This window comes from Rhinopithecus bieti, unplaced genomic scaffold, assembly GCF_001698545.2.
Source record: "Rhinopithecus bieti isolate Rb0 unplaced genomic scaffold, ASM169854v2 scaffold_15436, whole genome shotgun sequence".
Lineage (NCBI taxonomy): Eukaryota > Metazoa > Chordata > Mammalia > Primates > Cercopithecidae > Rhinopithecus > Rhinopithecus bieti.
This window is the reverse complement of record NW_016808313.1, coordinates 35434-53803: the sequence shown is the minus strand read 5'-3', so window position 1 is coordinate 53803 and position 18370 is coordinate 35434. Positions and strand designations below refer to the sequence as shown.

Genomic DNA, 18370 nt, shown 5'->3' with positions numbered 1-18370 from the left:
AAAAAAAAAAAAAAAAAAAAAAAGAATTCCTACTCTCTGAAGCTGTTTTTTGTTTGCATGTTTGTTGTCAGTCTCCTGTCATCATTCGAAGGTCAGGGCCTTGAGGGCAGGACCCTTTCTTGTTCACTGCTGCATCCCCACCCCTCAGCAGTTCCTGGCATAGATAGCAAGTGCTTTATTATATGTTCTGGTTGAACAAATGAATTAAGTGTTCTTTGATTCATTATGCTGTCTATGGTAGGAAACTCTATTTTGCAATCTAATTAGACCAGCCTTTTGCCAAATTTGAATTATTTTAAACAAAATCAGAACAAATGTGTAAGGGCATACAACTGATTTGTAGAAAAACCAGTATCTCCTCATTTAGGAACTGTTACATACAAGTGGACAGACATGTACACTTACCAGTATTTATTTCTTCATATTTGGACCAACATTTATTATTTATACCAGGTACATATCTAGTTTATCTAATTTAATTCTGCAAACCACACTGTGATATAAGTGGGTAGTATTTTCCCTGTTTTGTAGAGAAATTAGATACATCCTAAAGCTTGCAGAGGCGATGTATGAGTACAGGTCTGTCTGACTCCTCAATTCCTCCTATCTCTAGTCTTGTAGATTTCCCAAGGAAAAGATGAATCATAAAACAGTATTGAAGTCCACTAGGAGTAAAAACATTTAGGATCTCTACTCTTAAATAAGTGACAAAACTTTCTAATTAAAAAAATAGATAATTCAAATTCCTTTTAAACCTTTAATGTTCTATTGACTGATCTATTTTGACTTAAGATTGCCAACAAACAGTTAACTAGGAGTGGCTACCTCTGTAATTGCTAATAAGGAAAGTAAGAATAGAAACTCTTTCATCCGATTTCTGTCTTTCCCTGCCCATTTATTTTGTTGTTGTTTATGTGTTATACCTAGTTTGTGATCATTGCTAGGTAGGGAAAAATCTGGAATTGGGTACTTGTTTACTTATTTGCCTGTGTCCCCTGCTAGAAAATGAGTGTCATAAAGAACCAACCTCTGGCTGTTCCCTGTTCGTCTCCAGCACTAGCCCAGTGAGTGGCACATAGTGGGCACTCAGTAACCCTGAATAAGTAAATGAATGCACAGTCACCCTCATGCAGTGCTTAGCAGTGTCTGGCTGCAGCAAGGGTTTGAATGACTGCAGTTTCTGGATGTCCATAGTCAGTGCTAAAATCCTGCTTCCTTCTGGCTGCGTCTGCCTTTCACATAATAGTATATATTTTGACATGGCTGGCTGCTGAGGGTTCAGAAAAGGAGGATATATGTGGTTCTAAGCTTTGCTATTTTAAAATGGCAGTTATAAATTATAAAATGTATATTCATTATCATTTAGCCAAACACCTCCATTGAGCAGGTCAAGGGCAGTTAACCAAACATTAACATATGTAACGTAACATAATATATAACATTTACTGAGTCCTTCCTATATGTCAGGCATCATGATGAATGTTTATAGACAGTATGTCCATCTAGTCCTCTCACCAACCTTTCAAGGTTATATTATTATCTCCATTTAACAAGTGAGGAAACTGAGGCTGCTGAAAGGTGTTGAGTAATATTCCCAAGGACACTTAGTTAGGAAATATGAGAACTAGGTTCTGAATGCAGACAATTTGATTCCAAAACTGTATTCAACTGCAAAGCTGTCTCATGAACTGCACTTAGCAGATAAGTGGCGGAACTCAAGCCAGAAGTCAGGTCTGATCTTTCGGTTCCATCATTCCATACTGCATGTTCCTCTGTCTTCTCAATGAATAATTATTGTCAAGCCACTCTTTATATAATTTTTTAAAATATGTATTTGCTCATTTTGAAAATTACAGAAAATTACAAAGAAAATCTATAATCTAGCCATCTAGAAATAACTATGCTTATGATTTTTAAACTTTCTTAATTTTTTTCCATTATTAAGAAAACCAAGATTATTCTACATAGACTTTTATTTTCTTTTTTCCCCACTTAACCTGCTGTATATTGAGCCTGTTTTAACCTCTTTAATATTTGTACACACCACTTTTAACAGTTGTATAATGTTCTATTTAACAGGTATATTATTTATTTACCTGGCCCTCTATTATTGGACATACGTAGTATTTCTGGTTTTGCCATCATAAATATTGCTGAAGTAAGTATCTTTGAGCCAAATTTGTTTGCATTTCTGATTGTTACCTCAGGATAGATTTCTAGTAGGATTAATGAGCCGAAGAATATGAATATTAAAAAGAATATTACTGGCCAAGTGCTGTGGCTCATGCTTGTATTCCCAGCATTTTGGGAGGCTGAGATGGGAGGATCACTTGAGCCCAGGAGTTTGAGACCAGCCTAAGCAACATAGGAAGATCCTATCTCTTAAAAAAAAAAAAAAAGAAAAGAAAAAAAGTATATAGGCTGGGCCTGATGGCTCACATCTGTAATCCCAGCACTTTGAGAGGCTGAGGCAGCCATTATCACTTGAGGCCAGGAGTTTGAGACCAGCCTGGGCAACACGGCAAAACCTCCATCTCCACTAAAAAATAAAAAAAATTAGCCAGGTGTAGTGGCAGGTGCCTGTGATCCCAACTATTTAGGAGGATAAGGCATGAGAATTGATTGAATCTGGGAGACAGAGATTGCAGTTAGCTGAGATTGCGCCACTGCACTCCAGCCTGGGCGACACAGCGAAACTGTCTCAAAATAAATAAATAAAATTAAAAAACAATTTAAAAATACGGAAATTAGCTGGGCATGTCAATGTGTGCCTGTAGCTCCAGCTACTTGGGAGGCTGAGTTGGGAGGATCACCTGAGCCCAGAAGATCAAGGCTGCAGTGAGCTGTGATAGCACCACCACACTCCAGCCTTGGCAACACAGACCCTATCTTTAAAAAAAAAAAAAAAAATTACCTATTTCCAGGCTATCCTCTAGATGGTTCTATCTTATACTTCCCTCAACAGTGTAGAAGAGGAAAGCTCGGTACTTTTAACTACAGTTATGTGTTCACTCATGATGGAGATATGTTCTGAGAAATGTGTTAGGTGATTTTGTCATTGTGGGAACATCGTACAGTGTATTCACACAGACCTAGACAGCATAACCTACTACACACCCAGGCTATATAGTATAGCCTATTGCTTCTAGGCTGCAAACCTGTAATGTTGCTGTACTGAATACCATAGGCAATTATAACATAGTGGTATGGATTTGTTTGTCTAAACATATCTAAAAACTTAGAAAAGATCCAGTAACAATATGGTATAAAAGACAAAAAATGGTACACCTGTAGAAGGCACTTACCATGAATGGAGCCTGCAAGACTGGAAGTTGCTCTGGATGAGTCAGTGAGTGAGTGTTGAGTGTGAAGGCCTAGGGCAGTTCTGTACACTACTGCAGACCTTGCGTACACTGTATACTTAGGCTACACTACCTTCATTTTTTAATAGTTTTTTCTTCCATAAGTTAACCTTAGCTTACTGAAGCTTTTTTATTATAATTTTTAAACTTTCGAATCTTTTGTGACAACACTTAGCTTAAAACACAAACACATTGTAACTGCATAAAAATTGTTTCTTTGTTTTTTGTTTTGTTTTGTTTTTTCCTTGAGATGAGTCTCGCTGCGTCTCCCAGGCTGGAGTGCAGTGGTGCAGTCTCGGCTCACTGCAACCTCCACCTCCCGGATTCAAGCAATTCTCCTGCCTCAGCCTCCCAAGTAGCTGGGATTACAGGCGCTCACCACCTCGCCTGGCTAATTTTTTTATATTTTTAGTAGAGACGGGGTTTCACCATGTAGGCCAGGCTGGTTTTGAACTCCTGACCTCAAGTGATCTGCCCGCCCTGGCCTCCCAAAGTGCTAGGATTACAGGCATGAGCCACCATGCCTGGCCAAAAATTGTTTCTTCATATCCTTATTCTATAAGATTTTTTTTCTATGTTTTAAATACTTTTTTTATTTTTAAAGAAGCAACACCATTCAGTTCAGAACACCTGTACTGACTTTGAGCTGATGGCCTCTGTAGATTTCTAATTGGAAGTGAAATTTTTTCTATTTTAAAACTTTTATTTCACAGTTACTTTTAAGCTTTTTTTGTTAAAATTAAGACACAAACACACACATTAGCCTAGGCCTATACAGGGTCAGGATCATCAGTATCCGTCTTCTGCCTCCACATCTTGCCCAGTGGAAGGTCACATGGACATACCTGCCATGTGTGGAGCTGTCCTCTCCTATGGTAACAAGGCCTTCTGGAATGCCTCAGGGAGGACCTGCCTGCACCTGTTTTACAGTTAACATTTTTTTTTTTTTAATAAGTAGAAGGAATAGACTATAATGCTAAAAAGCATAATATAGTAACTACATAAACCAGTAACTGTCATTTATGATCATTATCAAGTATTAAGTGCTGTGCATAATTATACATGCTATACTTTTATATGACTGGCAGCGCAGTAGGTTTGTTTACACCAGCATCACCACAAACATGTGAATGATGCAGTGTACTATGATGTTACAATGGCACAGTGGCTATGATGTCACTAAGCAATAGGAATTTTTTAGCTCCATTACAGTCTTATGGGGCCATTGTTAAATATGCAGTCCATCACTGAAACCCATGGCTGTGTGTGGTAGAAGGTTTTAGTTCATAAATACTAATTTATACTGCTGCTTTATGACTAATCCAGGAAACTGCATAATGATTAACAAATGCTACAATATAACCAAGTGAATTGCAAAGTCATCTACACCTGTATTAAAGTTCAGCTCAGAAAGGACTATTGGACTGTGTCTCTAGCACTGTGTAGAAGAGAAAGTCAAGGGCAAAGTTCCCACTCTCAAGAACCATATCTTGTTAGGTCCATAAAAGGGTTTCTGGTGACACAGAGCAGATATATAATCAGCAAAATGTAATGTACAGTTCAAATGAGTGCTCATGCCAGAGATTAGTGGGGTGCCAGCTATCAGTTCTTCCACCCTGTCCCTGGAAGCAATCTGCTACCTCTGGGGCTGGCACAACCCAGGGTGTGGCTGCAGCTGCCTAGGGTGTGGCCACTGTGAACTGAGCTGCATCCCCTTTCTGGTGCACACCCACACACACGAAAGCTACTCTCTAAGGAATGGGAATATCTGCCTCTTCGCCTTGGTATCTTCAGAAAATAATGATTTAGCAAATGATAGTTTTTTTGAATGTTGATTTAATTAAGCTGATTCTTTCCTTGAAAGAGAAGATTTAACACTTTTTCACTCCATAAATGCAACATAGTTGCATTTATGTTTTCAGCAACTATGACAGAGTTTTCTCTGTGTTCTGAATTCCTCTTTCTTAAGATTTCTCTTTCTGGATTAGTAGTCATAAACCAGTCTTTCTTAAATACATTCAGTTTCTTCCGTGGTTTCAACAGATACTTTTGAGGGAAGAAACGGAAACTTAAATTGGTTAGGTGCGTATTTTATACCAGACACTGTGCCAGATGATAGAGATGATCTCAGGTGTGTGTTCAGGGGAGGGGGCGTGTGGTGGTGGTCATTCTGAAAGACACCTGGAGTTGCAGCTCAAATCATTTATTCCGTAAGTATCTATGAGCGTACACACTGTGCTTGGCATGGAAGATGCAGACAAACATGGTCCTGCTTTTTTAAGTGAAGGTTGTTATGGCGTATAAAGCAGGACACCTCACTTGGTAGGAGTGCAAGGCAGTGTCAGGGAGGGCCGTTCTGCTGCCCTTCACGCAGGCAGCTTTTCAGGCATTGCTCCTGCACCTATGCAGATGTGTCTGTGGCTCGTGCGGGGGCCCCTCAGGGAGAATAGGCACACTGCTGCCCCAGGCACTTACACTGTCCCTGTGACTGAGTATGCATCCTCTGCAAACCATTGCTGTAGCTGGGTACCCTTACTGTGAATTCATTGCCTTTCCAAGGTCCTAACTGTTCCTGGCTCTGCTTGTCCTCATCCAGATTCATACGCCATACATACCTTAACAAAGTCTGAGGAGAGTAACTTTCACTAGGGTGCAAATGCCCATCGGGTTTAACCTCACAGATTGCATTTATACTTTAAAAGAGGAGCTCAGTAGTAAATATTAATTTCTAATTGTAGATTCTAACTGTAGATTGTAGAGCAGTTGCTTTGCTGTGACAGAGACATCTATGCAAGAGGCACTTCTCTATCTTGCCACCTACCTACCTTAACCTCTTAAAATTAAGAAAAATAGAAGTCAGTGACTAAGCCACCAAATTTGAATGTGTTGCCTGGGCTAGCTGGAGTGTTTTGGGGGAGAATTCTAAAACCTGCTCTGGTCTTAGCTCTGCCCTCATTTAATGAGCCTCTATTTCCTTTTCTATAAAGTGGAGCAAATAGGATTTTTGTGAAGAGTAAAAGTGAGCTGAAAAGTGCTGGGCTGACACAAGGTAGCCCTGCACGTAGCCAGGGAGCCCAGCATCCTGTCCAAAGACTAGAGTCTGAAAGTTGACTTTATTGATTTGCAAACTTTGACTAAAGCAAATACGCTTAACTTTATTGTCCTTACATTTTATTGCTTCTGACAGAGGCACCTTTTTTTTTAAGGCAGGGTCTTGCTCTATTGCTCCATGCTGCAGTGCAGTGGTGCAGTCATAGCTAACTGCAGCCTCAGCCTCCTGGGCTCAGGCGATCCTCCCACCTCAGCCTCCTGAGTAGACATGAGAGTCTCCCTGTGTGGCCCAGGCTGGTCTCAAATTCCTGGCCTCAAGTGTTCCTTCCACCTTGGCCTCCCAAATTGTTGGGATTACAGGTGTGATCCACCATGCCCAGGTGGCAGCTTTATTTTAAATGACCTGTTTGCCCCAAATGTGTTGAATTTAAGGATAGGCTGCAGGTTCAGTCATTTTTATTTATTTTCAAAGAGGTGTTCGGAATTCACACTCTGTATTTCTTTTACTAACTACTGTGACTTCCTCCTCATGCTGACTTTCTACACTTGGGAAGAGAATGTGGGCAAGGAAGCTTGGAAGGAAGCTAGAGACTCTTTGCTCTGTGCAGCTGCACAGACAGGCCAGGATCTGCTGACCTGTGGAGCCAGCCCGCAGTGTGTGCCCCCAGCCCTCGGAGGAGCAGCAGGCCTGCCTCAGAGAGCAGCTCAGAGTGAAGACTGTAGAAGGGGAAAACTGATGAGAATTATTGTGAACCATGGTGGGGAGGAGAGGTTTTTAGAAGTTAGGCCTGTTAGGCTGGGTGCGGTGGCTCACGCCTGTAATCCCAGCATTTTGGGAGGCCGAGGTGGGTGGATCATCTGAACTCAGGAGTTCGAGAATAGCCTGGCCAACATGGCGAAACCCCGTCTCTACTAAAAATACAAAAATTAGCTGGGTGTGGTGGCGCATGTCTGTAATCCCAGCTATTCGGGAGGCTGAGGCAGGAGAATCACTTGAATTCGGGAGATGGCGGTTGCAGTGAGTTGAGATCATGCCACTGCACTCCAGCCTGGGCGACAAGAACGAAATTCTATCTCAAAACAAACAAACAAAAAAAAGTAAGTTAGGCCTATTTTGCTGAGCTAAGAGACACTTACTTTTAATGAACTGAGCTGCATGCCTACCCCAAATTCTGTTTTAAGGAAGATGCTCTGACCACAGTGTCAGTTTGGCTCTAAATTTTCAAGTGATACTGAAAGGGAATATTGGAACCAAATGAATCCGAATGAGGGTCCCAGGTCTGTCACTGTCTGTTTTACACCTTGGAAACGTTACTTAATCTCTTTTGAAAATAAGGATTTACCATCTTGTTGGTTGGTTTGTTAGGACGATTCGATACATTCCAGAGCAGGGTAACCCTCCTAAGTTAAAAGCAGGGATTGAAGCCAGGCAGATACCAGGGATGGAAATTTTAGAGCTGAAGGCAGAACACACACCGGAGCTGCTGGTTCGTGGAGGCCTTGCCCACCATAGGCAGCCCACGAGCGATCCCTTGAAACATGCTCGCCGCTCCTTTGGGCCCTGTCATGCTCTGGCCCTTCTTCCATCTGGTGGTCAGAGCTCAAAGCAGTTGGAGGGGCAGCACCAATTTACCATGGCATTGTTTTCACTCCCACCTGCTAAGTTCTGTTCTTGCCGCTCAATCCCTTTCTTTCTTTCTCTCCTTTCCTCCAGGGGCAGGACAATAACTTAGCTGAAAATGCTGAACAATGGGAAATGAGCTGGGATTAGCTTTTTCTCCAAACATTTTACCATGAAACATTTCAAACATACAGAAAAGTTGAAAGAATCGGACATTGACTGTCCGTATAGCTAACACCTAGAATCTACAACTGATACTTTGCTGTATTGATTTGCATCATCCTTTTAAAATGCATTTCAAAATAAGTTGTAGCCATCAGAATTCTACATGGGGCTAGTTTTGAAGTGATGATTTGTTGGGCAATCTGAGTTCTTAGGAGCTGCCCAAAGCCTCATAGGCTCAGGAGCCATGCTCTGCTTTCAAAGTACTCAGCCTGGGCCTTCCCCTACCTGTGTGAGATGTCTGCTGCTGCACCTGCACATGCCCCAGGGTTGAAGGGAGGCCTCGGGGATCCTGCCCTCACAGTGTCCCCCATGCCTGAAGGCAAAAAACTTGGAATCACTTATGTATATACTATTTTGGATGCTTGATTTCTTGCTTGCTTTCTCTCTCTCTCCCCGGCCCCGCCCTCTTCCCCTTCCCTCTCTCTCTCTCCCCTCTCTCTCTTTCCTTCTCCATCCCTCTTCCCCACCAAGCCCTGCTCCCCTCACTCCCTCTCTCCCCCTCCCAATGTACACTTTAGCATTTTACCATGTTAAATATTTTTTCAATAATGTGATTTTTGTTGGCTATATTATTCTACAGCAATGACTACTGCAGTGATGTAGATAAATCTCATAATGTTGATCAGAATCTCCCAGGCACAAAGGAGAAAAAAAGATACATGATAGTATACTTTTCTGTATATAGACTGCATAGTTGAGTAATTTTTAAATTATTTTATATGGTACTGTCTCTGACAACTTCTTAGAAACATCAGATTGACTCATACCTTTTTTTGGTCTATATTTATACATTTCCCATTAATAAAGCATCTTGCTCCCTGGCTTCACACCATGAAATAACCACAGTGCTGGGGGCTGTCCCAACATGTTCTTTCTTCCACAGACGCAAGATGGCTGTCCTCTCTAAGGAATATGGTTTTGTGCTTCTAACTGGTGCTGCCAGCTTTATAATGGTGGGCCACCTAGCCATCAATGTTTCCAAGGCCCGCAAGAAGTACAAAGTGGAGGTAAGTGGGAACACAAGCTGGTACCCTTGTAGGTTTGTCTGGGGGCCACAGGCTTAGCCAAGAACTTGTTTTCAGCCATGGAGGGAGAGGCAAGGAGTTAGTTGTGAAAAGTGGCAGTTTCAGGACTATATCTATTAGCGATTCTGCTTCTTCGTGGTGGGAAGGAGGCAAGAAATATGGGGCCCTGCTAGGGAGCAGTTTCCATCTTGTTTGACTTTGTCTCTTCTGTAGAAAGACCAGGTATGCTGGGATTCCAAGAGTACACTTTTGGCTGGAGCTATTTGCTAGGAAGAGAGTTACTGTATTTTCTACAGTGGGTTAAATAGCAACATTGTTTCATGGTGTGCCACTTTAAAAATGATGTCGTAAGATGATTTTCCTGTTTTCCAAGTAGAAAAGAGGTATGTGGTGTTGAGATTAGCCTGCACTTAGACACAGGAAGGTGGTCTATTAAATACTTCCTTTAGTTTTAGGTGATCTACAAGGGATAATTACTAAGGTTGTCCCTGGTGAGCAATTTTCAATGTCTGTTTCTGTTTAGCACCTTAATAATTAAACTCCCTTACTAGAGCTTCTTTTAAGTTTTTATATTTAGTTTCCTCTTTTTTTTTCCTTCCAATGGACACTTCCATTAAGATTCTCACACACTCAATTTCTGTTCTTCTATTAAGGAAAATCTTAAAAGGATGTGGTATTTGATGACTCTTAGGAAGGCTCTATTTCCCTACGGTATCTTTGTAATGCATCTGAAATCCACCATTGATGCTTAACGTCAATGAAAAGCAGAGTTTGGCACAAAGCTGCCTCTTTCCCTTGTGCAACTACAGCGCAGACATACATTCTTATTCCTGGATATTTAATAGAAACATTGAATCTGCGTCTGAGAATTGAGACCCTTGTCACTGTAAATATTTAAGCAGAAATCGAATGGTCATCTATCAAGGGTGTGAAAGAAGATACTTTGGAATATATTATTTTTAAGGTTGATTTTAACTTTCAACACTGAATGCTACTCTTGACCATCTAATCAGTTTGTGCTTTGTTGTGACAGTATCCTACCATGTACAGCACGGACCCTGAAAATGGGCATCTCTTCAACTGCATTCAGCGAGCCCACCAGAACACGTGAGTGTCAGCCCTGCCGGGCACCAAAGACATCTGCAGAGTGGGTGTTTTCTGTCTAACACCTCAGCCCTTAGTGTGCTGTATCTGCTGAGTCATAGTGACGGTGATAATCATGAGCACCTCATTAAAAGTCTTCAAAAATTATGTATGTGAACACATTGACTATCAAGCGAACTGAAGAGTGGTTGGAATGGTGGGATTTCTGGATATTCTTTTCAAAAAGTGTCTTCATGGTTGCATTACCTACTACAGTTTTTCAGCATGACCCATCTAAACTGATGTTGACTCTCCTATGGCTAGGGAGTAAAGAGGTTTTGAATGCTGTAAGGAAATCTACTCTGACTCACCAGGACCTTCCACTTCCATTGGTTACATGTGAGGTCCTTTTACTCAGCCTGTTCCAAGTGACCTCTAATCCCATGCGGAGCAAAGGAGGGTGGATGTTAGTGACCAGGTCTTCTCCCTGCAGTCAATGTTTATTTTTACCCCCAAGCTTCTAACTTGGCAAGGAAGATGTAAAGATTCATAGTGCTGGCCGGGTGAGGTGGGCTCACATCTGTAATCCCAGCACTTTGGGAGGCTGAGGTGGGTGGATCACTTGAGGTCAGGAGTTGGAGACCAGCTTGGCCAGCATGGCAAAACCCCATCTCTACAAAACTTAGCCAGACATGGTGGCAGGCACTTGTAATCCCAGCTACTCAGGAAGCTGAGGCACGAGAATTACTTGAACCCGGGAGGCGGAGGTTGCAGTGAGCCGAGATTGCACCACTGCACTCCAGCCTGGGCGACAGAGAGACTCTGTCTTCTCTAAGAAAAGAAAAAAAAAAAGATTCATAATTCTACACAGGCATACTTAAAAGGGCACTTTTAAAAGTTTCTTTCTGTCAATTCCAGGTTGGAAGTGTATCCTCCCTTCTTATTTTTTCTAGCTGTTGGAGGTGTTTACCACCCGGTAAGTTTTCCAGGAGGTGTTCATCTATTTGGATGTAGTTCACTGAGCTGTTATCAGGGACAGGAGGAGGAAATAAACATGTAATGAATATCTTCAGTGTCTAGGCACCGTATATTTAAAAGGATTTTATTCAGTTATTTCTTACAGAGTTCTTTAAAGTAGGTGGGATTTTCCTCATATTTTACAGATAAGGAAAAGCCTCTCAGATACTATTTAAACTTCACGAGGTCAAATAGCTACAGAGTAGAAGGATTAGAATTTGAACCCAGGTCTGTCTGGTTCTGAGTTTCATGTCTATAAGAGTTCATTTGTTGTATTAATTCATTCACACAGCAAACTTTCACTCACCACCTGGGGTAAAGTAGTGATCAAAGCAGACGAAGACCCCTGGTTTCATAGAGCTTGCATTTTTGTTGTAGGGGATGGGGTGGTCACAGACAAAAAGCAAAACCTAAGTAAATGACATCATGTGTTAGGAGGTGGTAAGTGCAGAGAAGAAAACAAAGCAGCAGAGGTGGAAAGGGGGTGTGGAGTGGGATAATTTTGAATAGGGTGGTCAGGGAGGGGGGCTTTGCTGAGATGATAGTTAAGCAAGTGTAAAAGGAGGTGAGGGAGCAGGTGCTGCACGTGTCTCCCAACCTCCAGCCAGAAGACAAGCAACGCCTGAGGCAGGCACCTGTCTGGTTTGTTTGGTGAGCAGTGAGAAGCCAGTGGAGCCAGGAGAGGGTCAGCAACAGAGGGCAGAGGGGTGATGAGGCAGATCACCAGGGCCTTGCAGGCCTCTGCAGTATAGATAGGCCTGTGGGCTGGAGATGTAGTCTGCACTTAAACATATCTAAATAAAGCACGTTTATCTGCCTCTAATTAATTGTCATTTGGGTCTTGGACAGAAGTGTTCCCTTTTCCGAGGCCAGATTATCTCCTGAAATTGAGTCCTGATCAGAGTGGTGGTCCTTCAGACTTCTGGTTCTAAGCCTTGCCTAACCATCGGGTCCATACCTGAATGCCTTGTACTTTTGTTAAAAAGCTGCCAGAATGGCACATCTACTGCTCATGACCTTGAAGGCCTGCATTTTTTTTTCAAAGAAACATCTACTGCTCTTGTATCTCTTAGGAAAGAGTATCTTTCTGGTGCCTCTCAAGACCCCCATTCCTAGCAAGTGACTAGACTAGCTGATCTGAATAGCCCAGGTCTCTAGATTAGGCCTCATTTGGTGTCCCCACTCCATCCCCATTCCTGTCTCACATCCCTGGACCCCATTCCTTGTGGGTAGTTCTGAAAAATAAGAGCTAGTCTGGGGACAAGCACCTAACAATTGTTCCTAGGTTGCCAGTCATTAGGCAACATTATAGTAAAGAAAGGCCCCGCAGAGGTTAGAGCTGCTAAATCGTGACTCGAGGGACTGGCGTTTGTTTTCATTTGCTTCACCCTCCTGTTGATATTTAACGTTACCCAAAATCAACTCAAACAAAAACCCCGATGCAGTAACCTTACCCCTCCCAGTAGCACTGCTGAGTGGGAAAGACACTGGGGAAGGCGGCCTTCTCACACGCTCTCTTCTGTGTTCTCTTCTTGCTTTTCTTAACCAAAGAAGTCACCCCAGCATGGCAGCCAAAGGGATGGATTTTTCATCTAAGTTTTTATTCTCTCTTCTCAAGGGCACTGGGAACAGGGAGACTTTTCTCTCGAAGACCATGTATTCTGGGGTTCACAATACAAGAAGCTCTCTCCCTCTTTCTAGTGGAGCTACACCCCTAGTGTAGCCTGCAGAACCACCTGCACCCATCCCTGCCAGTGACTGACTTTACATAGAACAGCAGCTGAGTCTTCAGTCAGTCTCATGCTCAGAGGCCCATTGGAGAAAACGGCATTTCGCCTCGTCCTGACTTTGGGCCAGTTCCCTTTTCTGGCTTGCCCTGAGACCGCCTGGCCCACATGTCCTTCTCTTGCTGTAGCACAAGTTCCCCAAGATGTCCAGGGCAAGTGGGGGGATTCCTTCCATCCCACCTGTCTAGGAGAAGGCCAGTACTCATCTCTGAGGTCCACAAGCCAAGCCATTCATAGAAGAATCACAGATATTTTATTTTCCTGACTGAAACTAAGTTAATTCTACCTAGTTTGGGTGGGGAGTGGTTGGCCAAACCATGAAATTACTAACTTTTTGCTAACGTATTGTGTAATCAACCCTAGATGTTAATAAAGGTTTGCTTGTTTGTTTCATGCAAATACTAATGTAGCCCTTTTTTCTTAGCGTATAGCTTCTGGCCTGGGCTTGGCCTGGATTGTTGGACGAGTTCTTTATGCTTATGGCTATTACACAGGAGGTTAGTATATATTGATATTTGCCAAGGAAACAAATTTTAAATTTTAAATCCTATGCTGGCCAGGCACAGTGGCTTACACCTGTAATCCCAGCACTTTGGGAGGCCAAGGCAGGCAGATTGTTTGGGCTCAGGAGTTGGATACCAGCCTCTGCAACATGGTGAAACCCTGTCTCTACAAAAAATACAAAAATTAGCCGGATCTGGTGGTGCACACCTGTAGTCCCAGCTATTGGGAGACTGAGGTGGGATGATTGCTTCAGCCCAGAAGTTTCAGGCTGCTGTGAGCCATGATTACACTACTATACTCCAGCCTGGGAGACACAGCAAGATCCTATCTCAAAAAAATAAAATAAAATCTTATGCTACTGTATTTTTCTTCTTGGGAATTCGAGAAAAGGGGAAGTTACTTGATATTTAGGTAAAAGGTCTGTTTTCTTTTTATTAATCTTTCAATTGTAACAAAACTTACTTTTATTGAGCATTTTCTATGTGCCAACCACTATAAGAACTTTGCATATGTTATTTAACCTTACAACAATTCTGTAATATAGATACTGTATTTTACAAATTAGGAAACTGGGACTCAGCATGATTAAAGCTGTAGGTCACAGAGCTACTAAGCATAAACTAGTAAACTAGGAATCAAATCCATGCAGTTCAACTCCAGAGCCTCACCATTACTATACCTGCTATATCTGAGTAAGGAGGAGGAAAAGCCATTTTTGGCCGTATTTCTTTGAAACAGAGGGAACTCCTTCCAAAGGTCCTGGAGCAAAGTTGCTGTAATTATTATCCCATAATTTTCTAAGATCCAGGCAATACTACTGTGGCACATTACTTGGCATGTGGTATCTGACTTGCCAACAGCTTCAGGCTAAAGAGTTAGTTAACCTCCTAAGGCCAGTTTGTCTAATGTACAACCTCAGATGCCATGACAGAATGACTTGCGAATGTTGAAAGCATCGTAATTCTGGAGCACTCCTGGTAACTTGTTCTTTCTTCTTTTTCAGAACCCAGCAAGCGTAGTCGAGGAGCCCTGGGGTCCATCGCCCTCCTGGGCTTGGTGGGCACAACCGTGTACTCTGCTTTCCAGCATCTTGGTTGGGTTAAAAGTGGCTTGGGCAGTGGATCCAAATGCTGCCATTAAAGAATTTTAGGGGTTTAAAAACTCTCATTCATTTTAAATGACTTACCTTTATTTCCAGTTACATTTTTTTTTTCTAAATATAATAAAAACTTACCTGGCGTCAGCCTCATACCTAAAATTCCTGACTCTTACCACTCATTTCCGTTTGAGTCTGTATCTGAAATCAGTAGCTAGTTCTACTAGATGAGAGAGGAGCCACAAGTAGTGTGCCCTCTCCTCACCCTTCCAGCAGATGTTTCTGTAGTATGTGAGGTTGAGAAAAAGTCTGATTGTGGTGATGTATGTATAGTCATGCCACAGTGGTGAAAAATTAAAGAAAAATATTTTAGCTCTCAGGATATGCTATTATCACTTGCTACAGATACTTAGGATAACAGTAAAGATCTTTTTTTAAAAATCTCAGCTGTGACAGTGGCTCACTCCTGCAATCCCAGCACTTTGAAAGGAGGCGGAGGCCAAAGGAACGCTTGAGCCCAAAAGTTCAAGATCAGCCTGGGCAACATGGCAAAACCCCGGCTCTACAAAAAAAAAAAAAAAAATACAACAGTTAGCCAGGCATAATGGCACATGTCTGTAGTCCCAGCTACCTGGGAGGCTAAGGTGGGAGGATCACTTGAGTCCAGGATGTCAAGGCTACAGTGAGTTATGATCACACTGCTGCACGCCAGCATGGGTGACAGAGCAAGACCCTGTCTCAAATAAATACAAATTAAGTTTCTATTAAATATTGTTTCTGTTGCTTAAAAACTAAAGCAGTAGACTAAGATGAAACTTAACAGAGATGAATGTAACTTTCTACATTTAGAAATAAAGATCTGACTGCCTAGGTGCAAATGAGGAAGACTTAGAAGATTTCAGCTGGTTTAGAGAACACTGCCAAGTTGGCAGAATAAGATAGTTACTCCAAAACACTGATGTGGCCATAAACTACCTTAATAGGAAATATAGTGTCTAGACCTGCGCTTCCCAATTGGCCACATGTGGCCATCTAAATTTAAATTGATAAAATGTAAATAAAAGAGCAGTTCTTCAGTTGCACTAGCGCTTTTTCAAATGCTCAATAGCCTGTGAGGATGAGAGACAGTATTTGAACCCAGTCCTGACTCTAAAATCCATGCATTTTTCCATTGTACCAATTTATTGCTTAAGCTCCAAAGATGAAGCATTTAAGGATAGAATGCCATGGCCAGCCATTGAAGATGGTCAGCCTTAGCCAAATGGCCACCTGGAGCCCTTGGGGCATTTGATGAGGAGGCTGGACCAGACCAGCACACACTCCAGTGTTAGTTCATGAGAAAGTTTCACCAGTGGAGAGTAAAATAAGAAAATGAGGACTGTTTTTCATAAAGCTTTTACTTGTATTTTTTACATTAAAACGTTCTTTATGAAACGATGGTGATGATGAATGGTAGGGATTTTTGGTCCTGGCTTGAAAAAATGATATAATTGAGAATTTACAATAAGACAGGGTTTTGGTTTTTGCTTCGTAAGAAACACATTTAGAGAGGTCAGAGAACTTGCCGAGGTTTCCTTTCTCACTGCACAAAGAACAGCAGGCATCAGTGAAGCAGGGCAAGGAAGATCTGGAGATGAAGCTGGCTTTTCACCTTTAAAAGTCTTAACAGGGTATACTTTTCAAACTACAGATGGTCCCCAACTTCTGACAGTTCGACTTAATTTTTTAATATTATGATGGTGCAAAAGCAAGATTCAGGCTGGGCATGGTGGCTCACGCCTGTAATTCCAGCTCTTTGGGAGGCCAAGGCGGGCAGATCACCTGAGGTCAGGAGTTCGAGACCAGCCTGGCCAAAATGATGAAACCCCATCTCTACTAAAGATACAAAAATTAGCCAGGTGTGGTGGTGCATGCCTGTAATCTCAGCTACTTGGGACGCTGAGACAGGAGAATCACTTGAACCCAGGAGGCAGAATGTACAGTGAGCTGAGATCACACCACTGTACTCCAGCATGAGTGACAGAGCAAGACTGTCTCAAAAAAAAAAAAATATATTCATTCAGTAGAAATCATACTTTGAATACCAATACATTCTGTGTTTGACTTTCAGTATTCAATAAGTTATATGAGATATTCAACAGTTCATTATAAAAGAGGCTTTGTGTCAGATGATTTTGCTCAATTGTTGGCTAATGTAAGAGTTCAGAGCATGTTAAAGGTCACTAGGCTAAGCTATGATGTTCAGTAGGTTAGGTGTATTAAATGCAATTTCAACTTAACAATATTTGCAACATGTGTTGGGTTTCTCAGGCTGTAGCCCCATCATAAGTCGAGGAGCGTCTGTAATGTGATCCCAGTTTGTCGTTTTGCTGTTGCACACTGGACTCAGATGGAGTTTTGTAAGGAAGCTCAGTACATAAAGGGCGCTGTGGTTGAAGTGCAGAACTGAGAGCTCTGCCTTTCAGTGCCCTACTTCCCCACTCACTGCACTTCCAGGGAACCCTAGGGCTTGGCAGAATCCAGTTGGTAAAGACTGCTTAGAGAATAACTCTTACAAGCTAGTCCCTTGTCTTGTGGAGAAAAACTTGGCATAAATATTTCTACCATTAACTACTAATCTATTGGCAGTGTACATTCCGAACAGTCCATTTATTTGTATAAGGGAAACACGTTCTGAGTTTTGCTAGATGAAAATCAGACAGCCATACCAGCCTATAAATGCCTAATTGAGCCATAGTGAACCTTAAGTATTCCCACCTTCAGGTGCCTGTGTGCCCTTGGGCAAGCTTATTAGCCTCCCTAAGCCTCAGCTTACACAGCTGTAAGTTGGAGATAATGAAAATACTTATCGTATAAAGTTCGTGAGGATCAAACGGTAATGCATGCACAATGCCTACCAGAGGTCTTGTAGCCACACAAATTGTGGCCACCTGCTGGTGTAGCTCGTTCAGCAAGTCAGCAACCAGGTTATCTTCTTTATGTTCTAAGGACCCACAGAGTTTGCCCAGCTTTCTATTTCATCCCTAGTAACACTCGCCTCCAAAGATGCTCTCCTAACTTAATAAAAAACTGAGTAGTCTCTCAGTTCCTTTCCTCTTAAACAGCACTATCCAACAGAACCTTCTGATATGATGGAAATATTCTGTCAGCACTGTCCAATAAAGTGTAACCCCTACCCATGTGTGGCTGAGCTCAGTGTGGCTACAGCAACTGATGAGTTGGATTTTTAAATTTAAGTAGATGCATATGGCTAAGGCTACTATACTTGGATAGCACAGCTCTTAAAGCAGCAGTTTTCAACCTTGGCTACCTGTTAAGCTCATCTGGGTGCCTTTTAAGAATCCAGGCCAGGTGTGATGGCTCATGCCTGTAATCTCAGCACTTTGGGAGGCCGAGGCAGGTAGATCACCTGAGGTCGGGAGTTTGACACCAGCCTGACCAACTTAGAAAAACCCTGTCTCCTATTCAACATAGTGTTGGAAGTTCTGGCTAGGGCAATCAGGCAAGAGAAGAAATCAAGGGTATTCAGTTAGGAAAAGAAGAAGTCAAATTGTCCCTGTTTGCAGATGACATGATTGTATATTTAGAAAACCCCATCG

General features: G+C 42.2%; 1 protein-coding gene across 2 annotated transcripts in view; it reads left to right on the top strand.

The window, feature by feature from the left end:
- The window catches only part of MGST3 (microsomal glutathione S-transferase 3), a 27790-nt gene extending 12857 nt beyond the window's left edge, over positions 1 to 14933 (top strand). Inside the window, exons 2-7 of one of the 2 annotated variants that reach the window (XM_017886426.1) lie at positions 2080 to 2158; positions 9143 to 9266; positions 10318 to 10391; positions 11286 to 11343; positions 13596 to 13668; positions 14679 to 14933. In XM_017886426.1, coding sequence (XP_017741915.1) covers positions 9150 to 9266; positions 10318 to 10391; positions 11286 to 11343; positions 13596 to 13668; positions 14679 to 14815 — 459 coding nt within the window. In that variant the 5' untranslated portion in view covers positions 2080 to 2158; positions 9143 to 9149 and the 3' untranslated portion in view covers positions 14816 to 14933. The remainder of the gene's footprint in view (positions 1 to 2079; positions 2159 to 9142; positions 9267 to 10317; positions 10392 to 11285; positions 11344 to 13595; positions 13669 to 14678) is intronic. The other variant, XM_017886425.1, reaches the window with a different exon arrangement.
- The last annotated feature ends 3437 nt before the right edge of the window (positions 14934 to 18370 follow it).